Source organism: Vombatus ursinus, unplaced genomic scaffold (assembly GCF_900497805.2).
Source record: "Vombatus ursinus unplaced genomic scaffold, bare-nosed wombat genome assembly UNPS02011431.1, whole genome shotgun sequence".
Classification (NCBI taxonomy): Eukaryota; Metazoa; Chordata; class Mammalia; order Diprotodontia; family Vombatidae; genus Vombatus; species Vombatus ursinus.
Window position 1 is genome coordinate 4,026,663 of NW_020951209.1, and position 26,323 is coordinate 4,052,985.

Here is a 26,323-nt window from a genome sequence, read left to right on the forward strand (position 1 = left end):
CACGTGCTGGCTAGCCGGGCTCCGCGCGTGTGAGTGTGCGCACGTGTGAGTGCGAGTGCGACTGTGTGTGTGTGTGTGTGTGTGTGTGTGTGTGTGTGTGTGTGTGTGGTTGACAAGCGTCCGCCCCCGTCACCTTGAGCCAGGCACCCCCCCCTCCTCAGGTGAGTACGCCCCGAACGGTCCACGTGTTTTCTCTATGTGCAATCCCCCTCCCCAAGTTCCAGTTCTTCTGCGCTCCAGTCCCGCCCGCAGCTCCTTCTCTCCCCACCCCCACCCCTAATGAGGGGAGAGAGTGTCAGAGAAAGTCTGATGGAGGAGGTTTTAAGGAAGGTAAAGACAGGGAAGGAAGGGAATTCAGGTTCACCTTCCCGTAGGGAGGACCGAGGGCGTTTGTACCGAAGGAAACAGGAAGATTCTATTAAAGGAGAGGCAGGAAAGGGGGTATCTTTTCCTTGCAAGGTGCATGTGTCCGGTCCTGGATGCCCTTTCCCTCGTGGGATAGACGCCATTTCTTCTCGTCTGAGCCACGCATCTTACCGACAAAGGGGTGTTGCTTTCCTGTCGGAGAATCCTTCCTAACTCGCTGACACAAGCCTTTCCATCATCTGTTCTTACCCCTCCCCCACAGTGAGAATCCCACATTGCTAACCCTGTTGGGTTGGGCTTTCTGCTCCTCTCCAGGCTCTCTGCCCCTCCACTTTGGGACCCGCATATGCTTACAACTGCTGTGACATAAAATCCTGTTAATGTGGATTGTAATCAGCTTTATCCCGGAAGGGTTGGCAGGAAAATGGGTGAAATCTGTCGGTTGGACAGGAATAGAAATCCTTTAAAGTTTTGGCCACATGGTGCTCCTCCCCCCTCCCCTCTTGTTACACCCTGTTGACTGTGTTTAGGGAAGGCAAGAACCAGGCTGTAATCAGGTGTGTATGCTTGCGTGTGGGTGGCGAATAAGATGACTAAAGGGTGTGTATGTGCTGTCATTCACTCTTTTAAACTCAAAAGTTAGTCTGTGGGTGTGAGATGCCTAAGTAGAAAAACATACACCACTCCCCTGATACTTATTTTTCTGACCTGGCTTCTAGGGCCATTAATGGGGGTGGGGTGGAACTGGTCAAAACCTGAGTAAAGAGTGAAGGATTGGTGACGAGACTACCCCTACCGCGAATATTACATTCACAGCATCCAGTGAACATCCATGGGGTGTAATAAAGCTTGATTAAGAAGTTAAGCGAACAGGTTCTTGCTTATGCAAAAAAAGTCTTGAATGTAATTAATATTGATGGTATTTGATGTGCTTAAAATATGCCTCATTGAGAGATGACTGCAAGAAAGTATCCCTGGGCAGTAAGTCCTAGGAATTTGATAAGTATTTTGCTGGTATCCCTGCCTTATCCCCCATAGGTTTTTTGTTTTTGCCTCTTGGCTTCGGTAAACAAAACCTGGGTGGAAAAAAAAATATGAGTGAAATCATCAACATGGAAATCCTACACATACCCACACACCTTTTTGGGGGGGGGGGGGATGTGAAGATGATCTTCCCTGAATGGCATGGGGAAGGTGTGTAACCTAACTGGGTTAGATTCAGGGTGGTTAGGTGTAGTTGAACCTACAATCTTTCAATAAGGACCTTTTTTCCCCCTCTGCATATGTTGGATCTACTCTGCATAACAGTATAGTGTTAGTGATATACTAGATGTAACCTAAGTTTCATGCTGTTATCTTCTTACTTAGTAGAGGGTTAAAATAATCTCATAACCACAATACAAAATATTCTAAGAGAAATGCTTTTAAAAATAAAGTGTTCATAGATTCCTTTGTTTCTATTCTAAACTTTAGTAGTAACCACATTTGCAAAGGAGAAAGTGGTGAATGAGAGGCTAGAGAAAGAATGTTAAACATTGTCATCTTAGTTGTCCTCAGCCTTCACGTTGAAAATCTAAATGTTAAGGTGATTGCTAATTAAATTAAGGACTACTTCCACATATTTGAGGGCATTGGTTTGAAAACAGTTTAGATGGATGGATTCAGACTACAGGCATCTTTCCTTATGTCTTCAAACTCACTCAACTCCTCTTATTAGACAGGAGTTTATGCTTCTTTTCCCCTACTCTGACAGATGAAGGGGTTATTGGCTAAAACCCCACAATTCTAAATCTTTTATTGTAGGCATGGTTAATAGATAGGCTTAATCCAAGCCATTGGATTGGTGTCATTCAGAATAAGCCTCTGATTCAGTGGGATTTCTATACAGTTTATACATTTATGGTCATTATAGAAAGGCAACACAGATCTTTGTCAGTTACATGGTGCACACTAAGACTTGGTGTGGTTTTCTAATTTTGTTACATTCCCATGCTATGAGGCTTGGGACAGACTAAAGTGAGAGCCAAAAAATTTCATTTTGTTAAAACTATGACTTAATAGCATATACAAAATATTCTTTGTTCTGTTTATTTTGACACCTCATTTAAATGAGATTTCCAGACTTCTCAGTTGTTGAAATCACCTAGTACTTGTTTATATTTATATTGAGGACTACAGAATGAATTTGTCACATCTGAATTGGCACCTCTTTTGCCAGCAGAAAAACTGTAAAAATAAAATCCTTTCCTCAGCTACCTTTTAGGTTAGGTCAGAAGTATGGAGATGTCCCAGAGTGGAGGTAAAATTATTTCTTTGGTCTTCACTTAAATCCTCCTTTGTGGGGTAGCTAGGTGGTGCCGTGGATAGAGCACTAGCCCTGAAGTCAGGAGGACCTGAGTTCAAATACAGTCTCAGACCAAACACTTGACACTTACTAGCCGTGTGACCCTGGGCCAGTCACTTAACCCCAGTTGCCTAAAGGAAAAAAAAAATTTTCCTTTATTTTGTTTTAATTGAAACAGGAGGCAAACTTAACATATTTTCACTTAGTATTGTTGCTGATTCTTCCTTAGACAACCAAAAATACAACTGCAAAAGCCCACCAACATGAGTGTAGTATTATCAACCTGGTTGAAGTTCAGAGTAAAATAACAACTTGATGCAAATTTTAAGAAAATTAGTGATTTAGTACTAGAGTCCTGAATTTGCAAACTAATGCTTAGCAACTGTAAACTTTTCAGTGAGAAGTATGTAGATGTATCCACATGTTGACTATAAAGAGTTGCTCTGTTATGATACTTCAATCTTCCTTGTTCATTAAAAAGGATAATTCTCTCTAGGTGATAGTTTCCACCTCTTGTATTGATAACTGCTTAGGTAAACTTGTGTGTATGCTTCTGAAAAATATTTCATTCTGATGCATCCTCTGAATTTTAGTACTGGTTTGTTGAAGTTTTAATTAAAATACAAATTTCCACAAGAGGCAGATTTTTGGTGGCATACAGAGTTGGTTTAAAAATCAGGGCTTGTGCCTAAGAGGAGCAAATAAATCAAAAGGGGAATAAAGTGACTGTTTGGAGGACAGGTTATCTTGTTGTAGTAATGAGCTACCTAAAGCTTGGTAAACAGCCCTGTAACAGGGAGTTGGCGGAAGAGGAGGAGGAGTAGTAGGGGATGGGCAGCAAATTTGAGGGAGTTCAGAGAATAAAATTGGTTTTTACTTCAATTGGTTACAGGAGGGAATATAATCTTGTTGCATTTACAAAAGGCCTGTTACATCATGTATTGTGGTTTGGGTGCCAGGACCACACCAGGGTAGTCTCAGTTCTGTTCTTGGTTCAATGGCTCATGTTTAGTCCCCTATTTGTTTGGTGGTGGTTGTTTTTTTTTTTTGTTTGTTTTTTTGGCTAGGTAATCTTTAAGTGACTGTGATTTGAACTCAGGTCCTCCTGACTCCAGGGCCGGTGCTCTATCCACTGTGCCATCTAATTGCCCCATTTAGTCCTCTATTTGGACAGCCCCCTCTCTATTGCTGTGCCTGGCTTCTGCCATGAAAATGGGGTTGCTGTGAGGCATTAATTATATCTCAAAACGAGAAAAGATAGATCTTGGTAGTTCATCTATCTCTCATGTTATCTGACTCTTGTACTCTTGTACTTTAAAATCTTCAAATACTGAACATAAAGAGCACTTTTCTGTATTCTTTTTCTAGTTACTACAATAATAATCTAGAATATTCTGAATAATCTCGAAATCAAATTTTATACCAAGAACAAGGCCTACCTATTCTCATTCTCTTTGCTCATTTTCTTCTGTCTTTTGTATTTAAACTGGTAGTGTTTCATCCTCTGTGTTTGGTGGGTTTTGAGAAATGCTTAACTTCCATTAATGGGAATCCTTATCTGTTTGTAGGCTATCAACTAACTTAATATCTGCTTAATCTTTAGCCACCAAAGTCCTTGGCACTGTCAAATGGTTCAACGTCAGAAATGGATATGGTTTTATCAATCGGTATGTATTTTAATTTTACAGTGGCTTCTGTGGTGCCACAAGTAGTTTTTATCAGATAATTTTATTTAAGATTTATTAATTAATGACTGTTAAGGTTTTTGAGTGCTATAAAGCTATTGTTTCCTAAAAGAGTGAAGAATAAATTTAATTCTTAAAGTAGTCTCTGCAAGGAAAACTATTTTAAAAGATAAAGTGGGGAGAAATTTTGAGGTGGAAAGAACTGTAGAGGTTACCAAGTTCAATTCCCTCAGTTTATATGTGAGGAAATGGAGGGAGGCCCAGAGAACTTAAATGACTTAATATCATAAAACTTGTAGGGGCAGACTTGAAATTAAAACCCAGGTGGTAGATTCAATATAGTATCTTGCCAAACTAGGTTGTCTTTTGCCCTTGTAGGAATTGGAAGGGGGTTTGGGGCTACTTGGAGTAGCATTGAGCATATAATATTAGTTTTGACGTTTTCCCTGTGGTTTCCCACCCCCCTCCTCACTTGAGGGGGCTGTTTTGAATATCAGTGTAAGGAGAGCCTCGCTCACAGCTGTGCCCTGTCCTTTTGACAGTCTCTCTCTGCCTTTGCTGAGAGAACAAACTGAGGCTCTGGTTACACACCATGTGGGGCAGAAAGGGAAGGCAGAAGAGGTGCTTGTGTGTGTGAAGTGTTTGAAAGTTTGGATCTTGTGCCATAGATTGTGTGATGAAGCAAAAAGAATGTCAGGGTTGACATTTGGGGCAGTCTTTTGGTGTTAATTAGCATGAGGAATATTACGTCTTTTGATTTGCAAGGGTAGGGTGATTCCTAGGGGACTTTGAAAAGATTTTTGTATGTTCTTTTACCTTAGAAAGAGGTGCTAAGTTATTTTCTTAGTTATTCTCTGGGGTAGGATCCTTGTTCTTTATGAAGACAATCTATAAAAAAAAATTTAATCCATACTTAGTACTTTCTTTTTAATTGTGAGATTTTTGTTTTGTTTTCTTTCCTCCCACAGAAATGACACTAAAGAAGATGTGTTTGTACATCAGGTAAGAGGGATGGATGATAGAGCTGTGAATTTCCTAACTCAGAATATTATACAACTTTGCACTTAAATAACACAAGTCTAAGAACTCATTTGTACTCAGCATTATCAGATTTTATTATAAATTATGGAGGAATGGATAAAGTAGATAAATAAATGCCCCTCTTTTGCTTTTTAAAGTGACTTATTTTTATCATCCACGATTCTTATACAGACATACCTTTTGAAGTTTTTGTCCTTGGCATAATAATTTTTTATTTTTTGCCTGTGGTACTTTACTGTTAGTAAACATCCTGCTTCAATTTAACAAACCCTTAATTGCCTTCCCTGTACACACTGGGTACCCTGCTTGGCAATGGGGATATAAAGACAAAAACAGAAACAATCCCTGCCCTGAATGAAGGAGCTTGATAGTTTATGAAAGCACAGGTTTTTAACCTCTGGGACCATGGATGGATTTCAGGGGAATCCATTAACTTAGATGGGTAAAAATTCATCCTTATTTTTACAAATACTGAAATTTAGCATTAGGCTTCACCAGACTGCCAAAGGGGGTCCATGACACTGAAAAGGCTAAGAATGCCTGTGCTAGGTGAACACCTGCACACAAATCGCTGCCATTAAGGAGCTTATAATCTACTGGAAGGAATGTCCCCAGATATGTATAGTATAAGAAGAATTGAGGGAGAATGCAAACGATAGGGGCTCCAGGAATTGAGGGGAGAATTCTTGAATGATTCAGAGAGGCAGAGATGGAGAGTGACTTTTGCAAATGGAGGGAGGAGATGAAGTGTGGGATTTAGGGAATGTCTAGTAGTTTGTTTGTCTAGAACACAGCTTCTAAAGAATTAGTAGCATGAAATAAGGCTGCAAAAGTAGGTGGGAGCCTCCTAAGCCTGAAATGTCAGACTTAGGATTTGTATCTTATCCTGTAAGGCAATGGAGCTAATGAAATCATTAACTCTTCTGCTTCAGAATACTTTCTTCTGCTTCTTAGCCCATTTTTCAAGTGTGAACATGTATTTCCTTATGGCCCTAACCTTGTATTTCCTCCTTAGTCCTTTGCTGAAGGAGCCATTCATTCTCTTAGCCAGTTGGTTGATTTTATCTATAGCTACAAGTGAATATAGTGGGAGACTAAAGCCTCAGTTCATAGTGCATTATTCAGCTTTGTTAAGAAAGCTAAGAGTAGTAGTATGGTATTCTGGTTATGTGATTTGGTTAAGTTGTGACAGGAGCATATCCTGTGGGCTTCGTTTGAAAAATAGTTCTAAATCCTCTGGTGGTTAAGACTAGAGGAGTAGGAATGGGACAAAACATGGACCTCTTTGCTGCAAGTGATGCTTATCAGTACCTCAGTGGGGCATTCAGGGCTTGGCTATATTCAGGACTGCAGAAAGAGGCTCGCCTTTACTTACTAGAAAAGTTGTGTTTTTTAAAAAGTTTTTGTGTGGATTGATGTATGTCTGAAATGACTGTGTACACAAACCTTTTTCTTAAGTCTATGATAATAAGTAGGAAGAGGTTTAGTTGATTGGGACCCTGCTCTGGAATCAGGAGTCAGGACCCTGGGCAAGTTGATTGACCACTCAATATCTGAGGCGATTCTAGCATGTCTGCTTTGGTTGGTAGCCCTACATCAATCAAATCTCAGGTCTGGACAAAAAAATTGGGAAATCGAAATATTGATTCACTCTAGAATCTCTTAGCCCCTTGTCACTATTGAACTGGTTGGTAATCCTCAGTCTTGGTGAGGAGGAACATCTGGTCTACTCTTGGAACCTCCTGCTGCATTTGGGTTGTTTAGCAGAACAGGTACAAAATCCTGTCTGCTTGTGAAAGTTTGTGTTGCATAATGTGAGCTAGGCCTTCACTGGTGCTTGATAATTCAGGGCTGTAACAAGCATGGAGCTAATGAGACACTTGATTGGTTTAGCAAAGATCAGGGGTGTAGAAAAATCACAAAATATATCTACATATGCTGTCTCAAGCATATGCTGCCCCCCTCTCCCCATTTTAAGGAGGGGGGGAGATGATTTTATATTCTTGCTTTAGGCACAGAATTAGCTAGTTGTGGTGTGTGAGGCAATCAGATGCTAGCTTCTTAAACTCCACTGCAAAATTTTCATATAATCCTTTCAGTTTTTTCCTCTTGTCTAGGAAGGGCAATTAATCCCTCTACCTGCCTTAGTAATTTTCCTTCTCCCTTTCCCTTTTGTCTTCAGTTTCTTTTCATTGTCTTCTTCCCTTCTGTTTATGTCACTTTCCCACCCCCCTCTTTTTAAGGTTTACCTCGACTCTGCTACCTCATTCATCTACCATCTCATTTCTTCTCACCCATCATGGCCAAAGCTTGGGTGAGGAAAAAGTAGTGTACACATGATATCCTTCCTCATATCCCTGCAGTCTGGCTCCTTTGAGTATCCTTAACCTCCTTGACCTCTATGTAGCAGTTGTCATTACCTGTTACCTCTTGAATATTTACCTTTTTCTTGGCTTTTGGGATACTATACTTTCCTGGTTGTTCTCTTCCTGTCTCTTTAAAAGCTCATTTTTGTCTGCTTGTCTTTGTTCCATCTCAGTAAGGTGGGTAGTCCTTAAGATTCTATCTTTTTGCTCTCCCTGAGCAATCTTATTTACTCCCATGACTTCACTTCCCAGATCTATATTTATAGCTCTGACCTCTCTCCAGACTTCATAGAATCATAGATCTAAGAGTTGGAAGGGACCTCAGGCCCTCTAGTCTACCCCCTCTTCCATTTTTCAGAGGAGGAAACTGAGAGCCTTCCTTCCATTATCTGTACATTAAACTGACCATAGGACATTGTCGCTGGAATGTCCCACTTTAGGCCGACTGTGTCAAAATAAAGTGGATTTAACTTGTACTCTCAAACCTGCTTTTCGTTTTGATACAACTTTATGTCTGGAGCATGACGTAAGTCTCTCCTGTTGGCAACTTTAGTGGTACCTTGGACTCTACTGTTTCTCTTCCCTCGTTATTCAATCAGTTAATCCAGTATTATGGTCCTGATCTCTCCATTCATCTCTTTTTCCCTCCTGTCAGTTACCATAGTAGAGACTTTCATTGCCCCCTTTCTGTACTATCGTAGTAGCCTTAGACCAGCAGTGATATGAGGGATAGTTTTCTTCAGCACAAACTAAATCATGTCATTGCTATTCAAAACTTTAATAATTTCTTATTGAATAAACAGTAAGTAAAGTTTAGATTCCTTAGGGTGCCATTGTGAGGCCTATTATACCCTGCCTTTACTTTTTAATCTTATCTTCCCTCTGCAGTTGAGCCAAACTGGTTTACTTGCCATTCTCTCTGTATACTTTCCCTTCTTTGTTTCTTTGGTTCTTCCTGTTCCTATGACTGCAGTGCTATCCCTGCCATGCCTTCTGTTTGTTGAAAACCGTTAAAGGCAGCATGGTAAATGGAAAGACTACTCACTGGCTTTGGAGTCAGGGGACCTGGGTTCCTTAGACTATCTGTGTGACCTTGGGGCAAGTCAACCTCACTTCCTTAGAACTGTTTCCTATTTAGAATTAAAATGAAGAGGCTAGCCTGATTGGCCTGTAAGCTGCATTCTATCTCTAGGTCTCTGAACTGACATTTACAGATCACTTGAAAGTGATCAAAACACTTTACATACCTTATTTCATAGGTCTGGCTGTAATGTTTCTTTTTGGAGTTATTTCCATTCTACCTAGAAACCTTTTATTGGATTAATTTAGTATGGCTTCGACCTACCTCCCAAGACCTACATGCTGTAGGAGGTCAGTATTGTAAGTAAATAAAGCACTCTCTGGAATTGTCTGTGTTTCAGTAAGGAATCTGTAAGTTCCCTGTCTAGTGTCCAGTCTTGATTAGCCTATAAAAATGATCTGATTACAATGATTCAAAGTTGTGATTCATCCAGATGTGCTGAGGCCTGCCCAGTTTAACAGGAAAAAGGAACTAGGAGGCAGGGAGGGGTTGTTATTAGAATAGTAGCTGCATATGTATAAGCACACATCCTGTCTTTAATTGCTTTTTCCCCCCTCCCCTTTTGTGGGTGATTTCTCTGCCCTGTTGGCTAACTCTCTCTCTTCTTCTCCCTCCTACTCACAGAGAATAGGGGAGGGTCTGGATTACACATACTTAATCACTTTAAAATAAGATTGGCCTAGTTGTATAGAAACTGGGCCTCTGTTACCATACAAGTTACACGGTAGCTCTTCAAGGGAGAGTTAAGACATTAAATGAAATTATGTTTTCCCTTCGATCTTTTCCCTTAAAGGTGGGAGGATGGGAAGGGAGTGAGAATTTGTACAAAACTAATGTTGAGCTGTTTCGACTTGTGGTTGTATTTTCATTATTCTGATCATTTAAGGGAACATTTAGGAATGGAAAGCTATGTGCTATGGTTAAAGTTAGGAGACAGGAAAATGAGGCTATCAACAAAATATTTAAATTGTGTATCATTTCTGTCTTCTCACTTTTCCCATACAACTTCTAAATGAATCCAAAGAGGTGGTGGGTTTTTCTAGTATTAAAATATTTTCTCAAAGTAACTTTTTAACCCTGTCTGTTTTTTATTCCTCTGATTTACTCTTTGCAACTCATTTTGAGTTGTTAGTTTACTTTGCCTGTCTGATGGTAGATAGGAAGAAACTCCCCATTTGAGATTGCTTTACTTAAAGGGCTAACATGTAAGTAATATGACCTTTCCATGACAATGCATTCTCAGGATCTGCCCCTATGATAGCAGGCGCATGCTTTGGGTCGTCCTGTTGTACCCATGGTAAGCACTAGGAAAGTATTACCTTCCCAAAAACTTATTACTTACATGTTAACCCTTTAAGTAAAGCACTGCCCTTTTATCTTTATTAGTATGTCACCTTAGTTGAGGAATGACAACTTTTTAAATGTCAGTAATTACTGAAAAAAAAAGTACCTTTTCAGAGAACCAGTTTGGGATCATGGGAGCAAAAAAAATGGGGCCAGGTTCTATTGATAAGTTTTCTCTGTTTCTCTCAACAGACGGCTATCAAGAAAAATAATCCACGGAAATATTTGCGTAGTGTGGGTGATGGAGAAATTGTAGAGTTTGATGTGGTTGAAGGAGAGAAGGTAAGAACAAATTTATCATTTGTGTCTTCTGTTAACTCTTGTGATTCCATATAGTCTAATGCAGGTCTTAATATTATTTTCTTGTCCCCTTTGCAATACCTTGTTGGCTAGAGTAGGATGATTTTAATTATCTGATCTTAACTTCAGGATTTGGTTTTAGAGAAATTCTAGGTGGGATAACTGTACTCTTGTGGAATAATCTTCAAAACTAAGATGGTGGGTTAGAATCAGGCATAACAATGGAACCTGGACTGTGCCCTAGGTCTGGCCCAGCCATTTTGTGAAGCAGCACTGGCTATTTTATTCCTTGGCTGATCAGAGGCTTTGGATTAAGTACATTTGAAAGTAAAGCAGAATGTAGAATGTTCATCCACGTTGAACAGGAATCTGCCCCCTTCTAACTTCTATCCTTTGGCCAATAATTGAATAGTCTTCAGACCCCCAGTATCTTTCCCACATGAATATGTAAGTGGGTATGCTTTTAATCCCAAACTAATCTAACTTGAGAGTTGACCTGAAAAAAGAAAGAATGATGCAAAGATGGAATAAAATGTTGTAAGTGATGAATCTACTGTTACCATTCAGGTTTTGATTGTGAAATCAGTTAGATACAAAGCAAACAAGAATCTTAGTAGTAGTGAAGGACTGGCTGAAGATTCTGGAGAATAGCCAGACATCACTTGTTGATTTCTGGAGGGTCTATAGCAGGGCTTCTTAATCTTTTTCAGACTTCTTAGGTAGTTGCTTGAAGCCTACAAAGCCCCCCTCCCAGAACAATGTTTTTACATGCATAAAATACATAGAATTACCTAGGAAATCTGTTTTGTTGAATTACAGTTATCAAAATATTGGGGGAGGGGAAGAATTTTATGAATCCCTGGACTATAAGAAGTCTTTGCATATTACTGAACTGAGTTTTTTCTGCAAGTATGTCCTTTTTGTTGTTGCATTTTTCAGTCTTTTTGATCCATGAGTTAAAGTGACATTTTAAATCTAGTAGTATATTATCACACTTTACGGTATTATCTGGTAGTTTTGCCCATTGATGAATATTTATTTTTTAAAATTGCTTAATTTAAAGCAAAAAAATAAAGGGAATTAAAGGGAAAAAATGCTTTCAAAAACATACTGCAACGGAAACTTATCTAAATGAGGTCTAATATGGGTCTAGAACAAGTTAAGTGATAGTTTTGCTGTATGCTTTGCCTTAGTTGGACCACACCTAGAGTAACTAGGAGAAGAGAAGACTTTGGAGGAAGACATCATAGCTGTTTTCAATTATTTGAAGGATTCTGAGGGGGCAAAACTAGTATCATTGTGAATGGTTGGTGCAGAGAGGCAAATTTAGTCTCTCTGTAGATTGGTCACCAAGCACTTATGAAGCCCATGCATACTAGGCTGGAGATGCTTGTGGGGGGCGGGGGTGAGAGAAGGAGGTCCTCTATCCCCAAGAGTATGCATTCTTTTGGAGAAACAATATGTAAATGTAAAAGTAGATATAAAGTAATTTTATGTGAGAAGCATTAGTTTATTGTTGTTTAGTTTCTTTCAGTCGTGTCCCACTCTTCATGACCCCATTGGGGGTTTTCTTTGCAAAGATATTGGAGCAATGTCCCATTTTTTTCTCCAGTTCATTTTACAGATGAGGAAACTGAGACAAACAGGATAAAGTGACTTGCCCAGGGTCACACAGTTAGTAAGTGTCTGAGGCTTGATTTGAACTCAGAAAGATGAGTCTTCCTGTTTCTACACCCAGTGCTCTATCCACTATGCCACCTAGCTGTCCCACATTAGATTAGATAAAGCTTTTTTTGGGCTTACTGAGGGTCCAGCACTGTGTTAAGTGTTGGAAATCCAAATTACAACACCCTCCCCCCCAAAAAAAACAACAACTGTCCCTGCCCTCAGGAAACTTATATTCTAATTGGGGAAGATAATAGTTAAAAGGAACTTGAAGGGGTGCGGGGCTAGAATGGGGTAGATAGGAATAAGGTAGGAAAAGTTAGAAGATAGTCAGAAACAGAGTCATGTTGCAGGTAAACTTCTTGAATTGGAAAAAGCCTCACGTAGGATGTGGCACCTGAACTGACCTTTGCAGGATGCTAGGGATTTTGAGAGGCAGAGACGAAGGAGAGGATTAATTCTAGGCATGAGGCACACCCTGTGCAAAGAAACAGAAACAAAGGATGAGCTGTCATGTGTGAACAGACAATTTGGCTGTATATTAGTGTATGTGAAGGGAATAATATATGTCTAGTAGCCAGGCTGTGAAAAGAGCAGGACACTTACATGCTTTTAGAATGTCATTCAGTTGTATGGAAGATGTTTGTAGAGAGAAGAGACACCAGTTAGTAGTCTGTTGGTAGTCTAGGTGTTGGGCTTGATGCCCTGAAAGAGAGGTGGTAGCTATGTAGAGAGAGGGGTTGATACAAGAGATATAAAGAAAACTTAGAGCTATCCAGAAGTGGAATGGTTTGCCTTGGAAGGTGAAGGTAGTAGTCTTCTTTTTTCATGAAAGGCCAAAAAGGAAAGATGGGGTATCTAATTGTCAGGAATGTCAGAATAGTAATTTATAGCCTTTTCAAGTAGTGTCAAATTTTGTGGATGCCCTGTTATCATACTATGTACTATAGCTCGATGATGAAATTTCACAATGACAAAGCTGTACTAAATTTAGGAAAAAGAAAAGAAAAGCAATACATTATTCTGTCTGCAGAAAGCATGTTAATTTGAGTCATTTTTTGAGTTCCACTCATTGCATAGGTTGGGAACCACTGTTGGAGGAGTTATTGAATTAGATGACCTGATGTCTATTCTAACTCCTTAACATCTGTTATGTTTGCGTGTCACTTCACAATAAGATTCTGGTTCCATTTGTAATACAGCTGAAGCTCAGAGGTCACCTAACCCAGCCCAGGACAAGAGGGTGAGATGTGAGTCTACGTCTCAACTGACTCCACATCCAGGGTCCGATAGGCACATTCCAGGCTGTAACTGTCCACATGTTTTAAAACTATTGTTAATTCAGTTCATAAGTAGTTAACCCATATTATCCACATATCCATATTAACTTTTTAATGCCATTGTTTCTTCCTCATGCTTTGTTAAAAGTAGAATTTTCTTTTCAGGGGGCAGAAGCAGCCAATGTAACTGGCCCAGATGGAGTTCCTGTGGAAGGTAGCCGCTATGCTGCAGATCGGCGCCGTTACCGACGTGGTTATTATGGTCGGCGTCGTGGGCCTCCTCGTAGTGTGAGTAGTCGCAGAATCTCAAAGCTGGAAGAGATCTGAGGCCAATTCATATCTGAATAAAAATCCCTTCTATAACATACCCAACAAATCATGATCTGGCTGGAGGAAGACCTGGTGATGGTAAATCTACTATCTTGTGAGATGGCATTATCTCTCCCTTAGTGTTTACTTCGGACTGCACATCCTTAGTTCCTTTGACCAGTGCTCATGGAATTAATATCATGCCCTTCATCCTTTTACCTACCATCCTGCTTGCTCTCCTGGATGCACTCCAGTTTATCAATGTCGTTCCTTAAATACGATACCCCAGAATGTAACATAATAATCAGAGGTGGTCTGAACAGGGCAGAGTATAGTGGGACTGTCAGCATTAATTGTCTTATTACAGCCTAAGATTAATTTTTTTGGTTACCATATTATATATTTGATTCATATTGTACCTTCAATTTGCTGAACCTCATTGAAACTACTGAAGTCTTTTTCACGTGAACTTTTGACTAGTCATACCTCCTTCTCAGAGATGATGTTGCACTTATCACTATTACATTTTATTTAGCCTGCTGAGATCTTTTTGGATTCAGTTAGCTTTCTCTCCTAGCTTTGAATCATCTTCAGATTTTATAAACGTACTGTCAGTGTCTTTATCCAAGTCATTGTTAAAGAATGAGATAACATCAAAAAAGATGTGAGATTTGTTTGTAATTACTTGTTATTTGTGAAGCTGTTGTTGGCTTTTCCTTTTCTAACTGTTTTGATGTTTCTAACATCATCCCTTTTAGTAATTAATTCTAGAATTTTGCCAGGGATTGAGGTGAATCTTACTGGACTGTGATTTGCAGATTCCATTTTCTTTTATGTAAATAAAGACAAAGTTTGCTCTTTACAGGTTTTTAAAACATGTATTAATTGATGAGTGTGCTCTGTATCCACATTGATTTCTTTATGTAACCTTTCAATCAAAATTGTTTCTTTTTGTGTCTGCAGGATTTAATTCTTGAGTATTTTTTCCCTTTGGGGCTGGCTTAGGCTATGTAGTGTTAGTGCATGGGATTTCAGTTATCTAGCTTTGTCTGCATGCACAATTTATGATGCATCTTAGAGTGTTCTGCACTTACCTCTCTGCCAATCACTACTGTCAGACCCTAGATCATCTGTAAATATTTAGAATAGGAGAGTATCAGATGACAGTTCACTGTTAAGACTTTACAAGTCCTGGAGTCAGGAGAACCTGAGTTCAAATCTAGCCTTAGCCACTTAGTAGCTGTGTGACCCTGGGCAAGTCACTTAATTTAACCCTGATTGCCCCCCCCCTACAAAAAAAGACTTGTCAAGTAAGCCTTTTATTTTTGTAGAAATCAATTGCTAAATACCGTTATTGATTAACACAGGAGATTTTCTGGCTAATTTGAACTTTCAAATATATAGTGCTACCATTCCACTTGGTGTGTATACCCTGAAGTTAGCATGAGATGAAAAATGTGAATTTTCAACTTGCCCTGCTTTTTATGGTCCAATCTGACCTTAGAACCAATTTTTTTCTTGAAGTTGCACTTTAGTCTTTCTGACTTCTATTAACCTGCATTGTTCAAAGGTGATGTGCTATTGGATATGCCTTGGAGACCCGCTGTAGAAAGAGGACAATTTTGTCTTAACTGATTTTTACCTTATGCAGTTTTTTTTTAAGAACCTAACTCCCACATAAGATAAAACTATTTCAGTATCGGTCTTAAAGGTTATAAAATCAAATGCAGTCTCCAGTGACTTTCTTCATTAAGGTTCTGTTCCTTTGGGTTTTGATTTGACTGGAGCTCTCTTGGAAGACAATGCTCTCTTTTATATTTATCTGAAGGGATGGATCAAAGGTGGCCCAGATCCACAATCATCATCATAATAGTAACTTAACACATCTATTTTCTTTCCCCCTCCCATTTTTGGGTTTCCAAAGTGGTTGACAGATGTTATTTCATTTGATCCTAATAACAGCTGTTATGTTGGTGTTGTTATCCCCATTTCACAGATGAAGGCTGAGGGAAAGGTTAAATGATTTTTCCAGAGTGATGCATCTGGCAAGTGTCTGAAGCAGGATTCAGACTCGGGTATTCCTGATTCCCAAATTCATTGCTGTGTGCAGCATACCACTAAGACACTCACGATCCTAAATACCCCAGGAAGATTAGGTTCTGGTTTGGAGACATCTGCAGAATTGTTTTTATCTCCATAAAGGATCTAGCAAATATCTCAAAGGATTAAGTTATCTGGCAATTATTCCACCAAGAATTATGCTATCATTATTCCAGGGTTCTAGAAGTACCCTGATATAATATCTGCTAATTCTGATAGCTCTATTTCATGACCCTTCACTAACTAATCCCATAGCCTCGTACCTATTCTCCCTTGTATTTTACTGTCTTCCCCCTTCTCTACTCCTTCTATAATCTTGGATTTCTTAGGTGTTTCCTTTATTCTCTCTCTTCCCAATCTACTTTCCCTTAAAAAAAAACTTCACTTAATCCCTTGCCCAGTAAGATGTAGTTTTGGGGTGGGGAGGATGTTAGCTGTAACTTTTGGCTTTTGAATAAGCTATAGCAGAAGTGTCAAACTGGGGCCCCACGAGGCCCTCAAAATGCTCCAGAGTTGCCCCAATAAGATTAAAATGTCATTGGGAAATGTTTAGCAAAATAAAGAAAAATAAGTACTTTACAACATAGATAATGCTAATATTGGTTTTCTAAGTCAGTGTACTTCCTGTGGGGGGATGTTACTGAGCTAGATTATATTGCTTGTGCTATACAACTGGTAAAAATTGCTGGATCTAGTGTGAGATTTATAAACTTCCCAAGATGGAAATTGCTCTTGAGGAAATAAGCCTAATTGTTAAATGTAACAAAAGAATCTTTAAAACATCTTTAAGTTTAATTGTCCTTTGAAAGTTTTAATTGTTTAAGTTATCTCAAGAAAGTTTGCTGAAAAGTAGGAATAAAACTTCTCTATTTCCTCGATCTAGACTAGTGATAACATTCTCTGCTATGGTAGGATTTAAAAAATCCTAGCCCTCTGGTGGCCACATCTTCTCTTTTACGGTTTTGAGCAGGTATAAAATGTAGGTTTAATAGGTCTCTTTTAACATCCTTTAATAGAGGAAGATTCCCTTAGAGCATTTTCATCCTATTTCCTAAAGACTAGGAAGACCAGAGAATAGTTGGGATTCCCTTGGTAGGTACTTGAGTGTTTTGGGTTTTTTTTTTTAACCTTTGGGGATTTTTGACATCTTGGATTGCATATATGGAAATTGCTATTAAACTTCTATGAAAGGTGTGGACTGACTTTAAGTAACTTTTTACTAATAACAGTATCTTTTCCATATGTTGTGGAAATAAATTGTTTTTTGAAGTTTATACTAGTTTACTTATAACATGTTACATGCCTTGTTGTTTTTGTAAAATAAGAATTTGAGATAATATCTTAAAATGTCAATCTGTGATTTTATATATGTGCAGGTCAAATAATTGAGTGCAACTTACAAAAAGCGAATCCATTCAATCTTTAGGTCCCATTTTCAGCAGTTATTTGTCACATTCTATTATAAAGGGATAGGAGTTGGAACAATTTTTATGCCTAAGTTACAATGTAGCTAGACTAAGAATACTTGGGTAAAATGCTTGCATTCTTGTCTGCTAGCTTGGATTGGAATTAAAACTTATTGGGGGTAGTGGTGGTATAGTATTTTAGGTGTTGATGGAACTAATAATTTTGTTTCGCAGAATCAGGAGTTATTGCGATGGTGGATCGGCAAACAATGAACATTTACCTAAATAACCATCAAATCTACCATGAATTGCTTTCATACTACTTTGTATCTACCACCTTACTTGCATAGATTGGATGCAGTACTATGCTTGTCAGCTTGGATGCATAGGGTGATCTCTTCTGGGTAGATGAAACTTCTTTTTCTTGGGACTCATACTCAACAGTATTCCGGTAGTCTTTGCTGCTGCTCTTGCCTAGCTTTCTTCCTTGCTATTCTGATTCTTTGCATTTCTTTGCTTCGCTAGTACCCTGGGGAGGAGGAGGAAGGGAGTGGCAGCAGTGAAGGATTCGATCCCCCTACCGCTGATGGGCAGTTCCCTGGGGCTCGGAGTCAGCTGCGCCGCCCACAGTACCGGCAGCGGCGGTTCCCGCCATACCACGTGGGACAGACCTTTGACCGTCGCTCACGGGTCTTTCCCCATGCCAACAGCATGCAGGTAAAATGGCACCCAAATTCTTATTGCCCTGCGGTTGCTCTTACCCTTCAATCCTTCCTGTTTCACCATCCTTCTCCTACTACTCTCTTCTTCCTCCTCCTCCAGCTGGGTGAGAGCAGAACCTTTTCTATGCCCCTCTTAAAAGCTACAAAGTAGCCCATAGTCCTAGGTACTTCTGCATGGCCATCATAGCTAAGTAGAGCTTTAAAAAAACACAACCATGTGAGTGAGCCACTTTTGGATTTGCTAAGTCTCCTTGGGTAGGGGGAAAAAACTATGGAGTAGGGTTGCAATTTGCAGTCTGCCTCCTACCTATGATTCTCTAAGATCCTTTTAGATTGCACTGAAGCTATTTGGTTTCCCTTCTTTGGCTATATCATCACCATCAGTGGTTACTCTTTCTTAATGCCCATGAAACTTGCATCTTTTTTTCTTTCTTTTTTTCTTTTTCTTTTTTTTTTTTTTTGAGGTGAAGGAAGGAAGAATATAATGGAATGAAGACTTTTGTAGGTCTGCAAAATTTTTTTTTACCTTTTGATGTATTAGGTTTTATTGATCAGATGGAGGAGAAGAGAAAGTACTAGCCCATGGAGGAATTAGCAGAGAGCTTGTGTAGGAGGTAATCCTTGAGGGGAACCTTGTAAGAAGGTAAGGTTTATAAGAGGTGGAGGTAAGGAGGAAATGCATTTCAGACATGGAAAAGCCTATGGAAAGACAGATGGGAAATGCAATATCATGTATAATAAGCCAGCCAATTTGGCTTTAACATAAAGTCTGGGGAAGAGATTAATATGTAATAAATGAAGTTGGAAAGGCAGGATGGAGCCAGAGGGTGAAGGGTTTTAAATACTGCGCAGAAGCTTTTTGAACAGGGAAGCATCAGTTTGGTATTTGTGTGAAGGATGGATTAGAGCAAGGATAGATTAGATCAGTTGGCAGTCTATTAGACTTTTATCGCTCATTCATTTTAGTCGTATCTGACTCTACGTGACCCCATTTGGGGGTTTCTTGACAAAGATACTGGAATGGTTTGCCATTTCCTTCTCCAGCTCATTTTGCAAATGAAAAAACTGAGGCCAACAGGGTTAAGTGACTTGCGCTGGGTCACACAGCTAGTAAGTGTCTGAAGCCAGATTAGAATTCAGGAAGATGAGTCTTCCTGACTCCAGGTTTGGTACACTGTACAACCTCGATGCCCAGGCTATCGGAGTAGTCCAGGCTTAGTTCAGCCCAGTCGTGAACTAGGATGGTGGCCATGTGGGTGGAGATAAGCTGGAGGAAATACACATATGACAACTTGGAAATGAGAAGTTTGGGCATGACTAAAAGGTCATGAACCTGAGTGATGGTGGTACCTTTGAGAAATAAATGAATTAGAAGGGAGGATTTGAATGAAAAGATTATTTCTATATTAGACATGTAGATGTATGTCTATATTAGACATATAGACACGTTCAAAAGGTGGAGATATCTACAAGGGGAAATTATTCTACATCTGAATTTTCCTCAACCGAGAGAAAATAGTCAGTAGGGTGGAAATTATGGGAAGAGGCCACTTCTTCCTAGAATTTTTGATAGAAAAGGAGAGGAAATCTGGGTATAGTTTGTATTCTGCATTTGGGGGAAAGTGCATTTCAGAGGATTCAGAAGAAAAATAAGGGTCCACTGGGATGGAGATGCTCAAGAATGAAATGCTGAAAATATAAAGAGGAACATTTAGAATGCAGAAGAAAAATTAGCCTTGTACAAAGAACCCGCATGGTCAGGGGGCTTTTCAACCAACTCACAAAAGAAATTAATAGAGCATGGAATCAAGGCAAGGGAAAAGAAGAGTCATAAAACAGTGGGAAAAACAGGCCTTGTAACAAGTGTCAGAAGTGATGAAGCTCAAGATGAGCTGAGGCTTTTGAGGGAAGCCAAGGTATGCTTATTTATAAAGCCATATTGGGTGAAAGAGGAGACTCCAAGAAGAGAAGCCCTCTGCTTGGGGTGGGCAGGATATGATGGGTGTGATACCTGAAGAATGAGCTGGTCAATTCTAATTTTTGTTTTCTCTATCAAAGACAAAGATCTTTTGAACTGGAAATGCCAAAACAAAAATGACCAGTCAGGAGACACTCTGCCCAGATAAAGTATATCCCTTGAGTGTTGGCAGATAAGATTGCTGAGCACTGCTGGAGATAATTTGAAAGATATTGAAAATAGGAGAGACACTACAAAATTGAAAGGCAAATGTCCTGATTTTCAAAAAGAGAACAGGGATCTGGAAATGATAGGCCAGTGAGTTTGACTTTGATGCCTGAGAAAATTCTAGATTGTTAAGGAAATGTTTGGTGACATTTAAAAAGGGAAACAGTTACGATAACCAATGGAACCATAATTCCATTGAAAATGGGTTGTCCTAGATTAACCTCAATTTCTTTTTGACAGGATTACTGAAATTGGTAGGTGAGGAGAATGTTATGGTAGGTAATTTTATCTAGATTTTAGGAAAATTTTTGATAAAATATCTCAGAAGCTGGAAAGAAAAATTAGACAATAATACATTATACAAATTCAAAATTTGTTGAATGGTCAGACTTAGTAGTTAATGGTTTAACGTTGATGTGATATGTCTCATGAAGTACTCTGGGAATCTGCCTGGCCCTGTGATGGTTTTTTTTTTTTTTTTTCCAATAACCTGGATAAAGGCGTAGATGTCTGGGTGTGCTTATGACATAAATCTGGAAGGGATGACTATCATGCTGGATGATATTCAAGATCTAAAAAGTTCTTGACGGGCCATTGGGCTATCCTTAATAAATTCAATAGGGAGAAATGTTAACTCTTGTACCTGGGTTGCCTCACAAGTAGAAGATGAGGGGAAGCATGGTTAGATAGCACTTCTGAACAGGATCTGGTTGCTTGGTGGACTGCAAGTTCATTATGATTCAGCAGTGTAATGTGACCGCCAAACACTAATGTAATTTTGAGCTACATTAAGAGGGCCCTATCTTCAAGGAATAAGAACGTGATAGTTCCACTGTCCTCATCAGATTCCATTTGGAGTACTGTCTTCAATTTTGGGGGTCATAGTTTAAAATAGGCTGGAATTTAAAAATAAGCTGGAGGGTCTGCAGAGGAGGAAAACCAGCATAGCAAAGGGCCTTGTGTCTATTATGTAAGGATCAATTGAAGGAAGTGAGAATACTTACCTCGTAGAGGAGGCGACCCAAGGCCATGTTCAAGTATTTGAAGGGCTGTCATTTGGTGAAGGAATTAGATGTGTTCTGTTAAATACCACTGGCAGAACCAAGAGCAGTGGTGGAAGGTGCATAGGGACCAGTTTGGGAAAACTTCCTCATAGATAGAACTTTTTTTTAAAAATTAATTTATTTTGAATTATCATCAGTCACTTCCATACGCTTTTGAATTTTAAATTTTCTCCTCCTACCTCCGCACGATGGCGTGCAATCTAATACAGGCTCTACATATACATTCTGTTAAACATATTTTCACATTAGTCATGTTGTAAAAAAGAATTAGAACCAATAGGAGCAACCAGAAGAAACAAAACAAAACAGAAGAGGAAAAAAAAAGAGCAAATAGTATGCTTCAATCTGCATTCAAACTCCTTAGTTCTTTCTCTGGATGTGGATAGCATTTTCCATCATGAGACTCTTGGAGATGTCTTAGATCCTTGCATTGCTGAGAAGAACTAAGTCTATCAAAGTTAGTCACTGCCCAATGTGGCTGTTACTGTGTATAATGTTCTTCTGGTTCTGTTCACTTCAGTCAGCATCAGTCCATACAAGTCTTTCCAGGTTTTCTGAAGCTGTCCAGCTCACCAATTCTTATAGCACAATAGTATTCCATTACATTCATATGCCACAGTATGTTTAGCCCTTCCTCAATTGATGGGTGTCCCCTCAATTTCCAGTTCTTTGCCGCCACGGAAAGAGCTGCTACAAGTATTTTTGTGCTTGTGGGTCCTTTTCCCATTTTTATGATCTCTTTGGGATACAGACCTAGAAACCCTATTGCTGGGTTAAAGGGTATGCACATTTTTGTAGCCCTTTCGGCATAGTTCCAAATTGTTCTCCAAAACGGTCGAGTTCACAACTTCAACAATGCATTAGTGTTTCAATTTTCCCACATCTCCAACATTTATCATTTTCCCGTTTTGTCATGTTAGTCGATCTAAGTGTGATGTGATACCTCACAGTTGTTTTGATTTGTATCTCTGTAATCAATAGTGATTTAGAACACTTTTTCATAAGACTATAGATAGCTTTAATTTCTTCAACAGATAGAAATTTTAAAGTGGAATGAGATGCCATGATGATCTCCCTTTCTTTTGGAAGTCTTCAAGCAGAACTTAGATGAGAAGCGTTAGTATTCCTCTGCTTGGATAGATCAGTTTGCCTTCTTTTTGTATATGGGTTGGACTGGTTGGCCACTAGTTAGTTTCTTTCAACTCTCAAGTTCTGTGATTCTGGATGAAAGAAAGACAATATCAAATGAAAGTTTTTTTTTTTAATGGTATTTGTGGATATTTGTAGTTAGCAGAAAAAGAGCCAGTAAATGGAGAGAGCAAATTAGAAAGGGATTGGTTGATTGCAGAGGAAAGGATCCTAGCGCACAAGTAGAGAGTTTGGCCTTGGTGGGAAGGATGATGAGAGAAAATCAGAGATGAGAGCAAAACAAAGAGGAAGCTCATTGCAAATAGCTACGAGGGAAGAGGCAGAAAGTGTAGAGAGGTAGGGAATGTAGGAGGTTTGAGGAGAAAGGAAAAGGGTTGTTTATTTAATAAGTATTTATTAAGACAGCCTTTGCCCTCAAGGAGATTACATTCAAATTGAGGAAGACAATACATACAAAGAAAACTGAAAAACAGGAGTAGGATGGAGAAAAGGAGGTATGTATACCTCCTTCAGGTGGAGCTTGATGGTGTCGGGGCATGGTGGCTGCCTCTGGGAGTACGGGACAGCTGGTCTGGGGCCTTCTGCAAGACAGATTCCATGAAGAACTTGAACCAGTGGCAAAAGGGGTTCTCAGAAGCAGAGTCATGAGGCAGTTGAAGTATGGGCTACTTTGAGTCCCTAATGGAGAGTATGATATAAAGTCTGTTAGGAGATTGCCTTGTGACAGTGAGGGCCCATTGAATTAGATAACAGATTTTTGGTGGATCCAGTCAGCTAGCATAGTTAAGTGACTTCAAGTGCTAGTCAGCAACTGCATGTGAATATAAGCAGAGAAAATGGCAAGATGAGGGGATATTCACAATTGGAAGAATGAATAGAATGCAGGGGATTTGGGTCAAGAGAACAACATAGGTCAAAATTGGGAAAGAAGGAAAATTAAACCAGACTTGGGATTATGGTTTAGGGGAATGAGCACCTTTTAGTGAATGAAGGTTACAGGGAGACTGAAGAGTTAAGTTTAGGACGAGTAAGACATAAGGAGAGGGAGTTATGATCAATTATGTCCCATTACATAATTGGATATTGGGATTTTTTTCCAGCGTCTTGGACAACATGTATGTTTGTGCTTTTTATGTCTTCGTTTTCTTCCTCCCTTCCTTTAGCAGCTGCCCCTGACAAGAATGCTAAAAATAACTGGCAGACGACATATATGGGAGGACTTAGAACATGACACAGTTGGTTTCTCTAGGGTGCCACTTTGGGCTTCTAGGAAATGGAGCTGGGAGGAGTCAGTGAGATTTGTCATGGACTTTTATTTTTAGTGAGTTGGTACTGCATGCTTGAAGTCATCTACTTAGTATGTAGCATTTGCATAACACTTGTGTCTGCTCAGAGTATTTTTAGGTATTCCTTGCCAGACCTTTAAGGTGTTAGGTTTTATAGACAGGCACACTTCTGGTACTGAATAGCAATACATCATGCGGGGAAGTTCACTCAACTGCAGAACCTCGGTTTATTTACTGTCTGTAAAATGGGGTTACTAATCCCATGAGTAGCATGTTCCTTACAGAGTTGCTGTGGAGATTCATGGAGCTCATGGAAAGCAGCTTTGTGGATCTTATCTTTATAATTGCCAGGTTTATTCTTATCATTGCTTATGGTCATGCAGGAAATTAGTTGAACCTGTTCTATAATACTTGGTCATGTTCTGAGCTTGTTGTCTTTACCTGCTGCAGTCAGTCTGGCCTTTGTAATGTGTCTGACTAAAAAAACAGATCGCCCCTAGAGTGTTAGAAATTAGAAGTTGTACCTTGCAAGCTGTTTGTAAACTTACTTTGCAGCACCAAGAATTGATAGCTTGCATTTCTCTGCCCTTCTGCTTTCTTGGCACTGACGCCATAGTATCCCTAGTAGCCTTGAGGTATGCTATATGTTTTAGAATTTGATGTTCAGAAAAAACAAGATCGTTTGTTCCCTGTTTAACACTTGTTAGGTGTGGGGTAGCTAGGTGGTGCAGCTGATAGCATGCCAGGCTTAGAGTCAGAAAGACTTATCTTCATGAGTTCAAATCTGGCCTTGTATACTTACTAGCTGGGCAAGCAACTTAACCCTATTTGCTTCAGTTTCCTCATCTGTAAAATGAGCTGGAGAAGGAAATGGCAAACTACTCCAGTACCTTTGCCAAGAAAACCCCAAATAGGGTCACAAAGAGTTGGACATGACTGAAAAATGACTGAACAGCAACAAGTATACGCAAACACCAGAGGGAGGGGGGCATGCAGGAGTTGTGTGCTGTGCCTCAAATCTCAGAGATGGGAAAAGGATGTCAGGGATAACTTAATTAAGCCTGTACCCAAATGTAAAATTATCTTAGCCTCTACAAATAATCATCTGTGATGGAAAATTGACTTGTTCTTCTTCTGGATGTGTTCAAATTCTCTCACATAATTTATGTTATAGAGCTGCCTATACAGAGTATCAGTTGTTAAACCTGGAGTCCAGAGATCGAGTTTGACACTTGAGTGACTTGCTGAGTGTCCCACAACTAGTGCCCTAATTTTCCCCTTCCATAAAATGGGAATAATCCTAAATGACCTACCAGCCTTACCAAGCTATGGTCAGGCAGGCATTTCATAATCCTTTAAGTGTTATATAAATATAAGTTGTTATAGACACATTGGCATAGCACCGAGGAAAGTCCAGCATGGTGTTTTATACATCAGAGTTAAGCATGCTATGTGTCAAGGCACATTTAGGTGCTGACATTAGAATGCTGGCTATGTCATCTTGTGAGTAGGGAAATGTGGGTTAGAAATCTTAAATAATTAGTATTTAAGAGAAGTCTGTGTACTGTGAAATATTTTGTAGAGGGAGAAGAAATCTTTTTCCTTTGGGGTTTCAGGAATGGTTCATGAAAGATATTATCTGAGTCAGACCTTGAGAAGCAAGTAAAGAATGGATAAAAAGAGATGGGTAGGTTAAAGAAAGAACAGTCCATTGCTGAAGATAAGACAGACAGTTGGAGCAAAAGAAAGCAGAGACTAATTGGATGCAGAGAGTATTCCAAAAGTCTTGGTGCTGTTTTAAGCTCAATTTGTGGGACATTCTGTATTACATGAGAAAGGAAGAATTGGACAAGGGCAGAGGGGAAGAGGAGTTCAGTTTTGGACACTTTGCGACACTAATAGGACATCCTATACTGGAAAAAATAGGACTGGAGAAATTCACATTATAATGTGTTTTATCATGATGAACAACAGTCTTGCAAGTTAGGAGCATTTCAGCTCCTACCATCTAAAGTAGTGGACCAAAATAGGAGAAAGGAACATTGGTAGAAGAAGTGGGAGCTTTTTATACCAATGAAATGACCAGGTCTTCCCCACCTTTCCCCACCTCCCAAAATAATTCAGGGTAATTATGAAAATCTAGTGAGTTTCTTAAAACTAAAAGTGCTAAATACATGTCAGCTGTCAGGGGAGAGGTATGGTTTTTTTTTTCCTTTTCTTTCACATTCCTGAATAATTTTAAGTGTTATATACCTATTATGTGCTGGACTGCTAAGTGTGGGATAAAGTCCTCAAGGAGCTTACCATTTTTTATCAAGGGAAACAACATGCACATTTTTTTAACATTTATTTAAAAATTTTGAGTTATAAATTCTGTCTTTGTCTCTAGCCCCTCCCTCAAACCACTAAGAAGGCAAGAAATATGATGCCCATTATACATGTGAAGTCACTCAAAACATTTTTGCATTAGCCATGTTGTTTAAAAAAAAAAAAAAAAAGAAAAGAAAAGAAAAAACCAAACAAAATAAAGAAAGTGAAAGAAATAAGTTTCAATCTGTACTCAGAGATCATTGGTTCTCTCTTTGAGAGGTGGGTAGCATTTTTCATGAGTCCTTTGGAATTATCATGGA

The 26,323-nt window shown here is 39.3% G+C and overlaps 1 protein-coding gene across 2 annotated transcripts in view; it reads left to right on the forward strand.

The window, feature by feature from the left end:
• Positions 1–26,323, forward strand: part of YBX3 (Y-box binding protein 3) — a 34,016-nt gene that overhangs the window by 346 nt on the left and 7,347 nt on the right. For both annotated transcript variants that reach the window (XM_027856395.1, XM_027856394.1), the window contains exons 2-6: positions 4,314–4,377; positions 5,364–5,397; positions 10,420–10,509; positions 13,638–13,760; positions 17,813–18,004. In XM_027856395.1, coding sequence (XP_027712196.1) covers positions 4,314–4,377; positions 5,364–5,397; positions 10,420–10,509; positions 13,638–13,760; positions 17,813–18,004 — 503 coding nt within the window. The remainder of the gene's footprint in view (positions 1–4,313; positions 4,378–5,363; positions 5,398–10,419; positions 10,510–13,637; positions 13,761–17,812; positions 18,005–26,323) is intronic.